Raw genomic sequence first — 17,083 nt, 5'->3', positions numbered from 1 at the left:
TATAATCGTTTTTATCTGTTCTAAGTCCTTTGTAGAATTTGAGTAAAAGCATTGAACTTTTCCTCTTAATGTACAAGAAGTGATTCTTTTTGTAAAAACTGTAGACGGTAAAGAAAGTGAAATCACCTATCATCTCATCTTCTTCCAAGAGAACAACTGTTAGCATTTGGGTGGATGACGTTACTGCTAGTTTTATGGGTATTCATAACACATAGAGAAATTATAGATGTATTTCTGCAAAAATGAAGTTATGTTCTTTAAATTGTTTTGAAATAAGCTTTTTCCACTTAATATACTGTAGTCATCTGCTATTTTTTCAGCTGTATGTAGTCCATTGTTTGAAAGCGTCATGATTTACTTAACCAGTCCCTTATTGATGGACATTTAGATGGCTGTTTTCTTACTATTGTACTGACTAGATAAATTCCAGTTATTGCACAAAGCAGTGTACATGTTTCACGTGTGGTATTGCTGGAGTTCCTGTTGTGGTGCAGCGTGTTAGGATCCATGAGGATGCGGGTTTGCTCCCTGGCCTCACTCTGCAGTGCCCTGAGCCGCAGTGTAGGTCTCAGATGTGGCTCGGATCTAGCGTTGCTGTGGCTGTGGTGTTGCCGTGGCAGCTGCAGCTGCAATTTGATCCCTAACCCAGGAACTTCCACATGCTGTGGTGTGCTCCGCCCCCCCCCCCCCCCACAAAAAAGTGTGGTATTGCTGAACTTCCTTCCAGAAAGATTTTACTCACTCGCATTACCACCCCTCACCTACATATTTACCAACCTCTTAGGTATTGTCACTGTGAGTTTTGCTATTCGTGGGCCCAAAAATACGCCTATTTTCCTATGCTTTTCTTGGGTGACCATGGAACTGAGCAGATGCCTGAGGGCCGACGGCGTAGGCCCGGCTCAGAGGGCTGGAGGCGGGCGTGTTCTGAGTGCTCGTAGCGGTGTGTTTGGGAAAAGGGAAGAAAACACTGTGAAGCTGGTTTGTTTGTATGGCTTTGTTCACATGCTCACTTTCAGTTTTTAGAGAACTTCCCGATGGCTGCCAGAGTAAGGCTCGTCCCCTAACACAGTGGGAGGGGTCTTTGACAGAGACGTCTGCCTTTTAGAGAAAGGGATTGTAGACTCTGTTGTGTCTTGACCACAACCAGATCACAGAACGGGCGAGCAGAGGCCTCTGGCCCTTTGCCGGCCTGTCCGTGGCGTTAGTCCCAGGAGAAGGGGCCTCGCGGTTACCTGCTCTGTGGACGCTCACAGATACCGCGTGTGGAAACCACTCCGGAAAACTCAGGGATCTGCTCACCCCAGCAGGCCTCTTTACAGCAGGCTCATCGTGACTTGTGTAAGCGAATAGTCGTTGGTGTGCGGTGTTTGTAAGTGAATGTCGGCCGGCCGTATGGGATGAGGTTTCTTCCACCGTGTGTGGGTTGTCGTGCTCGTGTCATTCCACAGCCGAGTTGGTTTACGAGGGCCCCTCCCCCGCCCCTTTTTTTTTTTTTAAAGGAACTCCATGAGGGCAGACACTCTATCCACAAGCAATATAAAAAACCGAATTGGTAACAAATTACCGCCTGAGAAATTTGCGGATGTCCGACATTTGTTAGATGAAAAACGTCAGCACACACGTCCACGGCCACCAAGCAGCAATACTAAAACAGGTATTGTTCCGTTGTGTTTCTGGGCTTCATTCTGAGTTCCAGAAAGGAATCTGGGGCAGGGATAGATTCTTGGATAAAATGTTATAATTTGTGGACCAGTTTAGTTGTGCTGTTAATCACTTCTAAATTTTAGGTTACACATTGGGATTTTAGGACGTGAAATTTAATCAGACCTTTGCAGTACTGGCTTTCAATATTTTTGTCCCAAACAGTTATTCTACCCTGTATGTCATTGGTGTACTTTATACATAAGGACAGTAGAAATTAAGTTGGGTTGCGGTGTAAATGGTTAAACATTTGAACTGGTTAGTTTACATGTGCAAACAGGCTTATAGTGAATCCTCGGCCCTGCCCGCTGTGTGCCAGGGCCAGGTGCCAGAAGCGTCAGAGTTCTGCAGGGGGTGCGAACTCATCATCAGAACGCAGATGGAAAGCAGTAGGGCCCCCATTCGGATAATTCCACCCAGAGCAGAGGGGGGGACACTGTAAGCAGTGGCCTGTGGGAGCAGAGAGGGGCGGTCGGCCACCTGGGGGAAGATCTCCTGCGGGAGGCTTCTCAGAGGTCGTGGCTGTAGAGCAAGGCCTTGCAGAGGACGTAGGCTCTCAGTTGGCCAACCTAATTTTTTTGAGGTGGGAGGTAACATGATGTTCTCTCTTTTGCAGAAAGAACTTGGTGGCAGGGTAGGGTGCAATAGAGAGTTAAGTAAGAAGCAAGGGCCTGACCTAGGTCAGGGACAGTGGGGACAGGATTGATGGGAACGGCACACCGTGTCAAGGAAGACGACTCGGCCCTGGGAGGTGTGGGAGGAAAGTGAGAGAAGCCAAGGGGCTCAGGCCTGAGCAGCTGGAAAACGGGGACGCTGTTCTCAGAGAGCAGGATGAGTGAAAGGCCAGCGCAGCCACTCCTGTCTGCCTTTTTGTTGTTGCTGTTCCTGTGAGAGGCAGCTCAGGGGGACAGGCAGATTTCCTGGACCTGAGGCGGGGGGTGGGAGGCAGTGGTTACAAGACAAACAAATCTCGTTTGGGACATACTTCTTTGATCCTTTGCTTTTTGTCAGGCTCATTACATTTATTGTAAAATGTAATAGTTTTATTGAGAACTTCTTATATGTTTAAAGACTGCAGCTTCCACCCTGAGGGAGCTCGCAGTATTTGTTGTTAGTTAAAATGTTTATAAACTATTTGCTCTGCTTAATTCTACTTTACTTATTTATTTGTTTTTTTGTCTTTTTAGGGCCGTACCCATGGCATGTGGAGATTCCCAGGATAGGGGTCGAATGGGAGCTACAGCTGCCCGCAACGTGGGATCTGAGTCTCTTCTTTGACCTAACGCCAGATCCTTAACCCACTAAGCAAGGCCAGGGATCGAACCCATGTCTTCATGGATACCAGTTTGGTTGGTTAACCGCTAAGCCACGACAGGAATTCCATGCTTGATTCTACTTTTAAAAAACAAACACAGAAAGCAGTCTATTCTGTCTCAGAAATTTCTTTCTGGAGCAGTTGGCCTAGATTTTTTTCCCTATTTGAGCCCCCGGGGGTTCTCATTCGAGTTTTGCTGGGGAGGTCCAGGCTGACCGTGAAGAGAGAAGGCTCTTAGAAGCTTGGTTGTGTTGGGCCCCATGCCTTTACTCGGGGAGATTTGCACCAGGTCCTGTAGAGACCTCGGGGTGAGTACAGACAGCAACGCATACGCCTGTGGCCACCGTAGTACTTTGTGTTTTCTTTTTGTAGATATACGCCAGCGATTAGGAAAAAGACCATATTCTCCAGAAAAGCCTTTTAGTAGTAATCCGGTCGTTCGGAGAGAGCCCTTTTCTGATGTCCATAGTAGGCTTGGCGTTCCCAGGCAGGACGTTAAAGGCCTCTACTCGGATACTCGGGAGAAGAAATCAGGTTGGTAAACACTTAAAAGTGATGGGCGTGGGAGCTGGGTCAGGGCAGAGACACTGAGGGCGAGCGTGGAAACACTCGCTGTCAGAAGGCAGGAAAGAGCGTGAGACAAGAATAAATTATTTTTCCTCTTCTGTTACAATCATTGTCATCCACGCCATCATCGTAATGATAACAATGGGAAATGTAGAAAACGGAGAAAAAGAAAACCCACCCCTGATCCTTTCTGTTGAGCGCAGGGTTTCATAGGTGCTGTTCCAGTCTTTGCCTGTATACATGTCCTGCTCTGTTCCTGCAGCATTTTTTTAAGCTATTTATTTATTTATTTATTTTTGTTTTTTAAGGCCACACCCATGGCATGTAGATGTTCCCAGGCTAGGGGGTGGAATCAGACCTATAGCTGTCAGCCGACACCACAGCTCATGGCAACGCCGGATCCCTGACCCACTGAGCGAGGCCAGGGATCAAACCGCATCCTCGGGGATACTAGTCAGATTCATTTCTGCTGTGGCACAACTGGAACTCCTGTATCATCTTATCATAGTCATTTTTCCACATTGTTGTTGTCTTTACAAGTAAAACTTAAATTGTCTTAGAGTGTGACTATCCTATGGAATTCGAAACATGTATTTCTCTATTGTTAAATATTAATATTTTTAAAATAATGGAGTTCCCTATTGGCTCTGTGGGTAAAGGATCCAGCTTTGTCACCACTGTGGCTCTAGTCACTACTGTAGTACGGATTTGATCCCTGGCCTGGGAACTTCAGCATGCTGCAGGTGTGGCCCAAATAAATAAAGTGATAAAAAACAGGACAAAATAAAATTTAAAAAAAAAAGTAATGAAGAGTGGTCAGAATCTGAAAGTTTACAGAGAACATAGTTTGCCGAAAGTCTTAGCTGGGAATGATCTGGAATGGCCCAGTCCTGGCAGAATGCAGTTGTGCACAGCATGGGGAGTCTCCCGGGGAGAGGGCAGGTATAGCATAAGCAGCCTCCCAGGCGATTCTGGGTGGCTGGCGTGGGAAGCACATGTCCGCAAGCCGTGAGAGTCTCCTGCTGGGTCCAGTCCCCTCGGTCTACACCGCACCAGAGAAATGAGGCCATCTGCCCAGGTCTGCGTCGTGGCTGCAAGTGCCACAGATCCCCCCGTGTTTCTTGCATGTCAGGTGTTGACAGTACCCCTGTTTCTCAGCATCGACCACCAGAGCTGAAATGCCTTCTCACCCAAACAGGTAGTTTATGGACTCGCTTAGGATCTGCAACCAAGACCAAAGAAAAGAACACGAAGAAAGTGGATCACAGGACGCCCGGCACTGAGGAGGATGACTCAGAGCTGCAGAGGGCGTGGGGGGCTCTGATTAAGGAGAAAGAACAGTCTCGCCAAAAGAAGAGCCGGTTAGATAACTTGCCATCTCTCCAGATTGAAGTTAGTCGGGAAAGCAGCTCTGGTTCAGAGGCAGAGTCATGATGCCGTTGGAGCCAAGGCAGCTGCCCCAGAGCCTGCCGTCCTTGCGCTGGGTGGGGCGCGCAGGGGGGACCCCTGCCTGCGGGCATTGGTGCCCCTTCGTCTTACACAGTCACACCCGCTCTTGCTCCATCAGCAGGACATCCTGAGAATGTGACGTGTTTTGAAGGGCATCTCTCTCATCTTTTGCTGCAGATGTTATAGTTCTGGGCCCTCGGTTCTTTTCCCGCCGCCCCACAAGCTTTACCCTTTGAGGAAAAGGCAGCCCTCCAGATTTTGTAGACATTTTTCTTAATATTTTTAACATTGTGTCTTTTAAAAGAAATGTTTTACACAGTTCATCCAAAGAGCAGAGAACTGAACTTCTCACTATTGCCTTGGCCCTGACAGCTGTTCCCAGCACCCTTTTCCCAAGAAAAGTCAATTCCCAGGTGCTTATTGGACAGCCTTCGAGGGGGAAGATGAGGGAAGCTGCCAGCTCACCCTTCCAGGACCCTAGTGTGGGGGCCGAGCCTCATGGACCTGACCTCAGAGGTGCACCAGTGCCGCCAGGTAGACAGCTGCAGTGTCAATCGCGCCTCATTCCTCCCTGGGGATTTATTTCTGTTAGGGCCTCGGTAGCGCTCCGCGTGAAGCGAAGATCAAGTTCAGTGCTCTGGGATTTTTAGGAACAAAATCTGTGACTTCTGGATTGGGGATGGATTTTTGTGCTAGGGGTGGGGTCATGGGTTAATGTTGAACAATTTTTAAGTCTGTATTATGTTTAAAAATATTAATGATTTAAAAGTTAAAATTTTTAATTTTATATGTGAAAATACTTCCTGTTGGCTACAAGGGAAGCTCCAGTGGTGTCTTCTTATGTGCTGTTAAATATATATTCTATACTTTGGAAGAAGGCAAGGAGAGGAGTCTCATTATTTTTAAATGATCCAGCTGTATAGTCTGTACATAGGGCTCAGCTTGTTTTTTGGCCACTGTAGGGGGAAAAAGCTAAGGTGGGAATTTGTTGTTTGTTATCACTTCAGAAGTGATGCAGTGCTGTTTATTCTTTCTGTCTCCAAGTTCTAGCGGCTGAAGACATCTTCAGAACTGACAAGTAAGGTAATGGCTATAGAAATGGTAGTTCCCCTATTTCTAAACTGCTTGGATTGCTTTGCCTTGAAAAGGCAGTCGTTTCTTTTGTCTCCCTGTCTGATTTTTATTTTGAAGTACGTGGTGTTTGTGTTTCTCTGCCAGCTAAATAAGAGTGCTTTACTTTGATTCAGTAGCGCTTAAGAGTTACTGAGAATAATCCTTTGTCCCTTTTGTGACTCCTCGCCTGTCTGGAGTGTTCCTGCAGCTCAGGGTTCGAGAGATCTTTGCTTGTGTCTGAGCCATTGGTCACACTGCGAGTTGGTTGCCCCGGGGTGTGACCGAAGGCAGAAGGAAGGCTGTTGTGAATAGAAGGAGGGGCTGTGAGACTTGGGAGCTGCCGCAGAAACTCGGTTGTCAACATTTGGTTGGTTAACCCCCTTTTTTCCCCTCCCTGTAGGGAGGTTAGAGAGTGTAACTGTATGTTTTAGCTTTCTAACAGGATTCTCGGAAAGCACTGGTTCTGGTTTCTCTGCTTCTTGAGACCTAAGGTTTCTGAGCTCTTTGCCCGTGAGGCAGGCAGCTGAGAGCCAGGTTCTTAAGGAGGCGGCAGGAGTTAGGGGGTTGGTCACGTGAGAAGCGCAAGCGCCTGAATCAGAGACCTGGACACCAGCCCCTGGCTCTGCTCCGTGGGCCTGCATCTCAGCTCCCCTTCTAGAAAACGGATGGGCTGGTACCAGAGCTGCTGGCTCTGTGGGTGCATCCGTGGTGGTGTGCTCTTCCCGGAGCTGTGGCTGCCCAGCGGGCTGGCCAGCACCCATGTCTGTGGCAGGTGGAGGGAGGGTCAGGGAGACAGCTGAGGGTGTGAGTGAGGGGATGGGCAGGGGCTGACCCCCATCCCGTTGCAGCCTCTGGGTCTCCTAGAGGAAGAAAGATGTCCCTGTGGTCAGGGTCCCCGCTGACATGCTCTGCGGTGTTCAGAAAACCTCCCTTCTTAGACTCTCTCGAGTTTCCCAGACATGACCTTTTCCCACCGTTTGTCCCAGGGCCTTTCAGCCTTCACCAGTCCCCTGCCAGAGGCCAAGGAAGTCTTTCAGGAAGGGTCGTGGTGTGCACTTAAAAGTCACCTAACGGAGAAAAATGCTCACCTCGGCAGCCTTGCAGTTCTCAGAAACACGTAGCACCGTGAAAATGACCTTTAAAGATGGTAAGATTATTTCCCCAAATTCTTGGCCTCGGCCTCTCACTCTCCAGCCCACACTCAGGCTCTCAGGTCTCGCAGCATCTTCCGCTGCTCTGGATGTCCAGGGCCTTTCTTTGGGGTTTGGAGCAAGGACGGACAGTCGGGGCAGTCCCCTGGCCGGGCGCTCCTCGCGTGAAGGTGACAGGGCTCCGCACTTTTCTGTCTTCCTTTCGGTCTTTACACAGGAGATTATAGGTACGTTTTTGCCGCTTCGTAATACTTGCAGATATACCTCATTTCCGTTTTCCACTCTCCCTCTTGGGAGAGCTGGCGGAGCCCATGGCCAGATGGAAACTCCTCCCCTGGCCCCCTCTGGTCTGCTCCCTTGAATCCCACCCCCTGTCTTGCATCTTCACTGGCTGCTCTGCCCTGTCTCTCCCTCTCCGTTCTGCACACTGCAGCCAGCGTGAACTTTTGGTGTTCACAGCTGTATGAAGATAGAATTTCACCCGTAGCAGTTCACCCATCTCACGTGTACGCTTCGGTGGCTTTTAGTATATTCACAGAGCTGTGCGGCCGTCCCCATCATTAACTTTAGATTGTTTTCATCACCAAAATGAACCAACCCTGTGCCATGAGCAGTGCCCTATTCCCTTTTTCTCCTTGGCAATCAGTTTTGTCTCTGTGGATTCGCCTGTTCGTAAAAGGGGAACATTTCGTAAAAGGGGAATCATATGCTTTGTTGGCTCCTTGTGACCGGCTTCTTTCACTGAACATACTTCAGGGTTCTTCCGTGTTGTAACATGTCTCAGTACCTCATGTTGGTTTTATTGCCCATTGTACAGATATACCGTATCTCGTTTATCCGTTCATCAGTTGAGAGACAGTTGGGTTGTTTCTGCTTTTTGGCTATTATGAATAATGCTGCTAAAATTCACACACAAGTTTTTAGGTGGATATTTGTTTTCATTACTCTGGGGTTTGTGTGTGGAGGAGTGGAATTGCTGGGTCATATGGTAACTCTCTTTAACCTTTTGAAGAACTGCCAGACTGTTTTTCCAAAGGGTTATTTTCCTTTCTCCTCAGCTATGTTCTTCCACATCTTCATCAACACTTGTTATTTTCTGACGTAAAATTGGTCTCTGGTTAGGGTTTCAATTTGTGTTTCCCTGATGGCTAATGATACCAGACATCCTTTCATTTGGTTTAGGAAGAACATCCTGTAAGAAGGTTTTTCCTGTTTCTCCTCTGCCTAAAACCTTTCCGAAGCTGCGCCGTTGCTGTTGGAGTGAATTCTGAATTCCTTTGCCAGGTCGCAAGGTTGGTCGGAATCAGCTGGTTCTCGCATCCTCCCTGCTCTCTCCTCACCAGCTCCTTAGGCCCCTTTCAGGCCCTCCAGCCTCCCAGACTCTGCTCCTTGCTATTCCTCCCCTCATGGAGATGCACACACAGGCCCTCTCCTCATCCCACCTCGGCTTTGCCTTCTCTTTTCCTCATCCTCAAGGCCTTACGACCTCTTCAGGAAGCTACCGGTGCCTTCCAGAGCCGAGCCGAGCCATGGGCCCTGCTGGGTGTCCCACAAAGGAGTCTCCTTACGTTCTAGGGTTAGCGTGTAAAGTCACGCCTAGGATAAAAACGGAGTAGAACCACGCTTCCTCTCGGGAACCCCGAGGAAGGTGCCGTGTGGAAGCCCATTGTCACGAGGTCCAGGGTCGCCGGTTCCTGGCCACGTGGGAGTAGATCGTGGTGTCGTCTTTGGTTGAACAGCAGAAGTGGCTGCCCTGCAATTAGGGCCGTGGTGTGTAAGAGACACTGATTTGTAGGCATTAGACTCACATTCAGGTGAGCAGCTGGCTTGTGAAGAGGCTCCTGGGAGCTGAGACAGGCCACGGGAGCAGCCCGGGCACCAGCCCGCGTCAGGCCCTCCTGCCTGTCCGTGCAGGGAGTGGAGGGACAGATGGATGGAAGGGCCCACTCGGCTTAAGGTTGTTCTCTTTTTCCCAAACTTTTTCAGACAAATACCATCTGTTTGCTCAAGTGAAATGTGTGTGGAATGCCAGATCTGTTCTCGCCAAGCCTGTACGCTGGATTGGAAGTCCCTGTTCCTGCCTCGTCGTCGTGCTAGACTGTGAGCTCCGTGAGAGCAGGGCCACATCTGGCTTGTCTGGGGGGGGTCCCGAGTCCAGGTACCGCACTGGCACCAGGCAGGTCCCCAGCTGTGAATCCCGCAGCTGCAGGAACAGCTCCGACCTCCGAGGCCCCAGGGTCCTCCTCCGGGCCCGTCCTCGTGGTCCTGCCTTGCACACACAACCCTTCATGTTCACGTTTGGATTTCTCTGCTCGCAGCCCTAACAAGCAGGCATCTCCATGTTGTTGTTTCTGTTCTTCCCACCAGGCCAGGCCAGAGTTAGTGTTGCCTAGAAAGTGTTTAGTAAATGCGTAAGTCAGTCGTGGTAACCCAACCCAGGACTGGCACCTTGTTTGCAGGCTAGTCTGCTTGAGAGGCAGGTTATTCACCACTGCATAAACTGTATTTACATAAGAAAGAATCTCACTAATTGGACCTCTGTAAAATTCAAATTTTGATGATTTGGCTGTATCTGAGCTGAAGCTTTTAACTCAGCTCTACAAGGATTTTGCTGGAGAGGCATGTAGCAGTCACATAGACCAGGATATTTTAGAAAGCATTCATCTGCCCCCAGGAGAGCAGGAAAGGAAGCTGGCAGGTGGATGAGAGGCCCCAAAAGGGACCACTGGGCCAGGTCTTAGCATCTGATCCAAGGGGTCCGCAAAGTGACAACAGTCCAAAGAAATAGGACTCGTTCCGGCAGCAGCTCTTTTGCCTAAAGTAGCCTTTTCACCCGCACGCGGGGCACTTTAAAAATTATGGTGAGGAGTTCCCATCTCAGCGCAGCGGAAACGAATCTGACTAGGAACCATATGGTTGTGGGTTTGATCCCTGGCCTCGCGCAGTGGGTTAAGGATCCGGCGTTGCTGTGAGCCATGGTGTGGGTCCCAGACACAGCTCGGATCTGGTGTTGCTGTGGCTCTGGCATCGGCCAGAAACTAGCTTCGATTCGACCCCCAGCCTGGGAACCTCCATATGCTGCGGGTGCGGCCCTAAAAAGACAAAAGACGAAAAAGTTACGGTGAAATGCTGACAGGCAAGTTGGATGAAAGGTAACAGCAGATGATGGCCTCACAGATTAATTGCTGCACAGTAAGTTTGATGTGTAAGTATTTGGTTTTCAATCTTACATAACAAGGAGTAAATTAGAATTTAAATGATTTTTTTCTTTGAACCAAAAGGGCAGAATTTCTTTGATAATTGTGAGAACAGCATACTGGCTTCGAGGCAGACTGTTACGTAATCTGACCAACAGTAATGTAGGCCTTTTCTTACATGTTCATAAAATAAATCTTAGAAGAAGAAAAAGTACTGCAGTATTTTTTAAAAATGAAATTCTATGAACATTTCACGGAACTTTGATGTTTCTGGGAGCAGTTGGGGAAATGCTGCCCCCAAACCTTACTTCAGATAGTTGTGAGCTTTTGCTGTGCTGGGTGTGAATCCACCAAAGTCAGCACCAGTCCCGGGGGTCTCGCCTGGTTTTGTTGGAGCCACTCCAGAGGCCCTCTTTGGAGGACGGTCTTTAGTAGTGGGGACTCGGTGTTACCTCAGACGGGTGGCCACCCCTGCTCTGGCGCAGAATAGATGAGTGAGGACACGAGGCCACATCACTGACAGGAGAGGTGCCGTGGCCTTCCTGCCCCTTTCTGGGCTGTCGTGATGTGTTCCCCCTTGTTACTGGCAAGGGTTCCTCAGAGGGTCTGTGAGCAGGAGACAGCACTTCTTGCTCAGGGACCGAGTCTTGGGGGGCGGTCAGATAGGGTGGCAGCTGGGATCAGGCCTGGAGCCTGGGAGACTTGTTCTGTCTCATCTATAGACTGGAAAAGACTAAGCAAGTGTCTTCACTCCTGGGGACCTTTTGGGAGGTGGTGGCACTGCTCAATCCACGGCACCCAGTGATGCAAGGATCCCGGGATGTGTTCGTGGAATAAGATCCCTGCTTTTTAAATCTCAGGAACCGGGAGGGATTTAGACCCATGGATCTGAAGGGTGTGTAGTTGTTCAAGGCCCCTTCGTGGGAGGAAACAGCTGTTTGAGTCCCAGCTCAGCCACTTAGCAGTCACATGGCCGCGGGCAAGTGACTTAACCCCTCTCTGTGCCAGCATCCTGACCTGTGGAAGCAGGATGGCCAGGTAGGGTGGCTGTGAGGATCGGAGGCGGGCTCGCGTGCAAGGCCCCGATCTGCGCTCCCTCCTGACTCGGTTGGTGGGGGATCTCTGCTGCTCTGCGGTCTTCCCCGGCGCCCCTTTGCCATCCTGTCCTCCCCTGCAGCCCTGTCTCTCGTCTCAGTGCCTCTTCCCAATGCCTTCTTCCCAGCTTGCTAGGACTCAGACGGCAAATGGGTAACTAGAAACATCTCCAGCATCCGAGGGCCACGAGAGAGGGTGCTGAGTGTTGACATCGTGCTTTTGACGCTCAAGACGAAGCAGTTTGCCCTTTTATCTCGTGCTGGACGTGACCTCTCCACCCCCCGACTTTAAAGCCTCCCCCTTCTCTCTGCCGTGAACTCTTTGAGAGTTACGTCCCTTCTCCCCTGAATATCTTCGTGTGCATTTGCTAAGAACAAGGACATTCTCTCCTATAACCGGAGTGTTGTCGTCGGTTCAGGACATGTGTACTTTTTACCCCATCAGCACAGCCGCATCTGATCTGTGGTTTCGTGTTTCAGCTTTGCCAGCTGCCCAATAATTTTTTTTTTTTTGGTGCCTTTTCTAGGGCCACTCCTGCGGCATATGGAGGTTCCCAGGCTAGAGGTTGAATCGGAGCTGTAGCTGCCAGCCTCTGCCAGAGCCACAGCAACACGGGATCCGAGCCGCGTCTGCAACCTACACCACAGCTCACAGCAACGCCAGATCCTTAACCCACTGAGCAAGGCCAGGGACTGAACCCGCAACCTCATGGTTCCTAGTCGGGTTCGTTAACCACTGCGCCATGATGGGAACTCCACAATAATGTTTTCAAAGGAGTTTTTTTGCTGGTCTCGGATCCAATCCAGGATCACACACTACATTTAATATCCTCTCTCTCATCTCCTATATCTGGACCAATTCCTTTGCTTTTTATGAGAGTGACGTTTCTAAAGAGTTCAGTCCAGTTATGTTGTAGAATACCTCCCAAGTTGGTCCTTGACAGAACGTTCAACGTAAACTAAGTCAGAGCCATTTTCACATTCCTTTTGGATACATGTGTAGTTGCTGAATGCCCAGCCTTGTGCTCAGCGCTGTGAGCTGGGATCGATGCACAGCGCAGCCTGGCTCTGCCTTGAGGCCTTCATATCTGGGTTTGTGGGGACAGCAGTTACCATCAGAAGAGGCCCCTGTGTGTGCATGACTAGGGGTCTGCCATGCTGGCACCCACAAGCTTGGAAAATAGATCTTAGGTGGATGCAGGAGGAGTCAGCATTCTGGAAGTCTCTGAAGATGCAGGAAATGCCCTGCTCCTGTTGCAGTGTCCCCTCGCCGGCCTCACCTGGCCTCCTGAGAGGTCCAGAAGTTCACACTCCAAACCCACGTCCTGCTTCTCTCAGAAACCTGCGGCGGCCCACGGGCCCGGTCCTCGACTGACCCTGCTGCTGCTGCTCTGCTCTGCGGCCTGGGGCTGCCCCCTCCCACTGGGGGCCAGTGCCCCAGAGTGTGGGGAGACAGCCAGGACCTGGGCCTGTGATGAGGGTAAGTCGCCTTGGGATGGTCTCTTCGTTGTGATCTGGTGGGTGACTCCCCAGACCTTCGGAGTTTCAGCTGTGTCACTTCTCTGTTGGCTGGTACGCAGTGTGAAAAACACTGCCTCGTAATCTCTATTCAGACAACTGTGTGACATCAAGGAGCTCTCCATGCTGGCTGCAGGGGTTTGGTCCGACCTCAGGAAACGATGCAAGAACGTTGTACGTAACACCCATCTTTACAGGCCGTTGGTCAAGCAAGCTTTCACTGTGAGGGAGACACAAAACAAAATTTTCATCTAGTCAGTAAGTCAACACCATGTCTGCTGTGTTTTCACACTTGTTTTAACTTTTTTTTTTTTTGCTTTTTAGGGCCACACCTGTGGCATATGGACGTTCCCAGGCTAAGGGTCGTATCAGAGCTGCAAGTGCCAGCCTACCCCACAGCCACAGCCACACAGGATCTGAGCCTCGTCTGCAATCTATGCACCACAGCTCATGGCAGTGCCAGATCCTTAAGCCACTGAGCAAGGCCAGGGATTGAACCCACATCCTCATAGTTATTAGTCAGGTTCGTAACCCAATGAGCCACAACAGGAACTCCCTGTCTTAACACTTGTGAAGTGCTTTCCCTGGGGATGGAGACACTCATATGAGAGAGACAGAGAGTCCTCTGCCTTTTTGATGGTACGTTAATGAGAGAAAATTGAAAATTCAGTTCCTCGGGGACTCGTGACATTTCAAGGGCTCAGCAGCCAGGGGTGGCCAGTGGCTCCGTGCTGGACCGTGCCGACCTAGGCCCTCGTTAACGAGTTCTGGGGGCAGCCCTGTGCTGCTCTTCCAACAAACCGTCTGGGAAGCAGGGGTGCAGGAGAGACTTCCTTCTGCGACGGACGTGGTCACACAAGGAAAACTTGACAGATCGTGAAGCTGACATTTAAATCTGACTGCAGGCTGTTGGCAGTATGTCCTCTGGGCTGTGGGTTGGGTCAGAGCCGTGCTGAAAGGTGTCTGGAATGTCAGATGTCAGCTGTTCCAGCAGCCCAGAGCTCTGCTGCATTAGCTCCAGCATCGTGGTCCTAATGCTGGTCAGTGCTGGTTTTGGTTTTGGTTTGTTTTTTAATTGTATTGGACTAGAGTTGACTTAGAATGTTGTGTTAGTTTCAGGTGTGTAGCAAAGTGAATTAGTTATAGGTATACCCACTTTTTTTTCTGATATAGGTTATTACAAGCTGTTGACTAGATTTCCCTGTGCCGTGCAGTAGGTTCTTGTTAATTATCTATTTTATGCAGTTGTGTGTTTGTTATTCCCATCCTCCTCGTTCTTCTCTCCCCACCACGTTTCCCCCTGTGGCCAGATTTTAAAGAGAACACATGGAGTTCCTGCTGTGGCTCAGCAGAAGTGAATCTGACAACTATACTCTGGTTCGATCCCCGGCCTCACTCAGTGGGTTAAGGATCCGGTGTTGCCGTGAGCCGTGGTGTAGGTTGCAGACGAGGCTCGGATCCCGCGTTGCTCTGGCTGTGGTGTAGGCTGGCGGCTACAGCTCCGATTCAACCTCTAGCCTGGAACCTCCATGTGCCGCAGGCGCAGCCCTAAAAAGAAAAAAAAAAAATTGGAGCCAAAGCTGCATTGAGAGTATGGTTCAGTCTCGGGTCTTTCCTCTCTTACCTGGCCCCCCACAGTCTCAGGGCCTCAAGGGGGCAGGCCAGGTGCAGGAGCCGTTTCCAGCTATGGCGATGCTTCCTGTGAGAGGGACCCTGGGCTGAGGGGTGTGGTGGTGGGTTCTGGGGCAGGGGGCTGGGACTCACCTATGTGGATGGTAGACAATGGCTGGATTAATGTTGTTCCTGCACCTCAAACACCAGCTGAGCACGTCCAGCCCTGTTCCCAGGCCAAGCCTGGGCTCTCGGTTCCGTGAGCAGAGTGTGGGTGATGGGGCAGGGCTGGCAGGTGTCTTTAGGCTGCCAGGACCCAGCCCACAGCTGCTGAGTCAGCCACGCAGCCAACTGTGTAGAGTGGGACGTCTGTGTCTACTTGAAAGCGCCTGTGGTCCTTGCCTGTGTGTGCGCCTCTGTCCCCGCCTCCTGGCCACCCGAGCCCAGGAGCTGAGGAGGGAAGCTGAGCAGGCTGAGGCCCACGCCACCGCCTCTGCTCCGGCCAAGATGTGGCTCTTCCACACTCTGCTCTGCATGACCAGTAAGTCAGCCTCGCCCCCTGCCCCGCAGGGCTGCTGTGCCCTCTGCACAGCCTGTCTGTCGTGTGTGTCTGGTGGGGCTCGGAGCCCAAGGTCAGAGAAAGTGTGGGGACGTCCCCCAGGAGACACTGGGACTCTGTGGGTCAGACCCCCAGGCTGGGAAGGGCCTCTGGGCTCTGTTGGCTGCTGACAGCATGTGGCTTTGGACTCCAGAGCTTTGCCTCCTGTTCCTCCTGCCTCCTCCCCTCCTTGTGTGTGCCCTCTCCCCCGGCACCCACTCCAGGCAGCCCCTCAAGTTTGTGCCAAGCTTGTGCCCAGAGTGCGGGAGGTTGGCGGTGCCCACCCACCCCGCAGCACCTTACAGACCTTCTTTTCTAGACAGACCAGGGGTTTAGCCGAGGAGGGTGAGGACCCTGTGAGCAGGTGAGCGCTGACAAGAGACAGCGGGCGTGCTGCTGGTACAGGGGGATCACATGGGAGACACCTGCTTCCTGTTCCTGACCTCTTCTGGTGTGTGAGCCGGCGTGGGGGAGGGGGCTGTCACACTCCCATGGAAGCCCCTTGGGGCCAAGCCAAGCCGGGAGCCTGCGCCTGCCCACCCAGCTCCAGGGATGAGGTCGAGCTTGGTCAGCCTCAGGGGCCTCCTGCGCTGGTCAGCAGCTTGAAGGAAGATTGCGACTGGACACCAGGCAGGTGTCGTTTCAGGGGTCCTGGGAGCCCGAGTTCTCTCTAAGGATCGGTTGGGGGCCAGCAAGGGGATGGCTGAGAGCCGAGGCCGTGGGGAAGGGGGCTCAGATGTAGCACCCACCATGGTGCCAGATACCCAGCGGCAGGCCAGAGCACCAGCAAAGCACACATTTTGGACACCTTTTAATATTTGATATTTCAAAAGCATCAAAGTAGTCATCAAAACTTGGTTGAACTTCCTTTTCCTTATTTGAGTTTAGACTTCCCTTTATTTTCAGTTGCATGTGGTGTGTGGAGGAAGTCTTAGGCTTTTTCTGGCTTATGGCTTTGATCCCCCATCACCGAGAATGTCTAGAGGAGATGCCTAGACCAGACCCTGGTCCACCCCCTCCCAGTACGAAGGCGGGGACTGAGGCCAGGGTTACAAGCATGTATCTTTAGAAATGGGGCTCAAGCCCAGGCCTCTGCCCCCTCCCAGCTCTAAAATAACCACGGCCTGGGTCACTAACCCTGGTGTCTCTTTGGGCTCCTCATCTGTCTTCCTGTGGCCTCAGGGAGGACCACCGCAGCACCGACCTTTGTCAGCAAGGTCAATCCAGATGACATTTATCAAATCCCTTCTGAGGCAAGGCACTTCCCAGGCAGATGGACAGCAGAGAGCAAGATGGAGCAGACTTGCCGTGAGGTGACTTAGCCCGCGGCTTGGCTGTCCCATGGGCCGAGGGTGAGCGCAGGGCCCCAGTAGCTCCTGTCTGAATGGGAGAAATGGTGCTGTGACCGTTCTGCTCCAAGCTGTGAGAGCCCGAGACTTAGGGAGGGACCAATCCTGAAGAGCTTCCTGGAGGAGGTGAGACTGGCGCTGAGTCTTAGGGGCTGGGGACAGTCTGAGAAAGTGACAAGGAGATTCTGAGGAGGGTGGAGGAACTCCTCAGACTGTGACCCCAGGCCCAGGGCCCTGTATCCTGTGCCCGCATCCTGGGCCTGGGCAGAGAATCTAGACTGTACCTGGCCTGACCCAAGTGCCTGCTGTGGTGAAGTCCACGTCTCACCTGTGGGAGCCGAAGAGACGATGTCAGTTGTCTAAATGAGTCAGATGCAGATACACACACACACTGAAACCCTGGAGCTGCCCATCTCG

General features: G+C 51.2%; 2 protein-coding genes across 3 annotated transcripts in view; both read left to right on the top strand.

Annotated features, from left to right (window-relative positions):
* Nucleotides 1-5,917, top strand: part of NCBP3 (nuclear cap binding subunit 3) — a 32,266-nt gene extending 26,349 nt beyond the window's left edge. Inside the window, exons 11-14 of one of the 2 annotated variants that reach the window (XM_047757138.1) lie at nt 1,503-1,657; nt 3,392-3,553; nt 4,785-4,947; nt 5,408-5,917. In XM_047757138.1, the coding sequence (XP_047613094.1) occupies nt 1,503-1,657; nt 3,392-3,553; nt 4,785-4,947; nt 5,408-5,516 (589 nt within the window). In that variant the 3' untranslated portion in view covers nt 5,517-5,917. Of the gene's footprint in view, nt 1-1,502; nt 1,658-3,391; nt 3,554-4,784 lie in introns of both variants that reach the window. The other variant, XM_047757137.1, reaches the window with a different exon arrangement.
* Nucleotides 5,918-15,049: 9,132 nt separating this feature from the next.
* Nucleotides 15,050-17,083, top strand: part of ITGAE (integrin subunit alpha E) — a 65,245-nt gene continuing 63,211 nt past the window's right edge. The window contains exon 1 of the mRNA XM_047757532.1: nt 15,050-15,260. Coding sequence (XP_047613488.1) covers nt 15,227-15,260 — 34 coding nt within the window. The 5' untranslated portion in view covers nt 15,050-15,226. The remainder of the gene's footprint in view (nt 15,261-17,083) is intronic.

The sequence above is a fragment of the Phacochoerus africanus genome, chromosome 14, assembly GCF_016906955.1.
Source record: "Phacochoerus africanus isolate WHEZ1 chromosome 14, ROS_Pafr_v1, whole genome shotgun sequence".
NCBI classification, from domain to species: domain Eukaryota; kingdom Metazoa; phylum Chordata; class Mammalia; order Artiodactyla; family Suidae; genus Phacochoerus; species Phacochoerus africanus.
The sequence above is the reverse complement of the archived record's forward strand: the minus strand, read 5'-3'. Positions and strand labels throughout refer to the sequence as shown.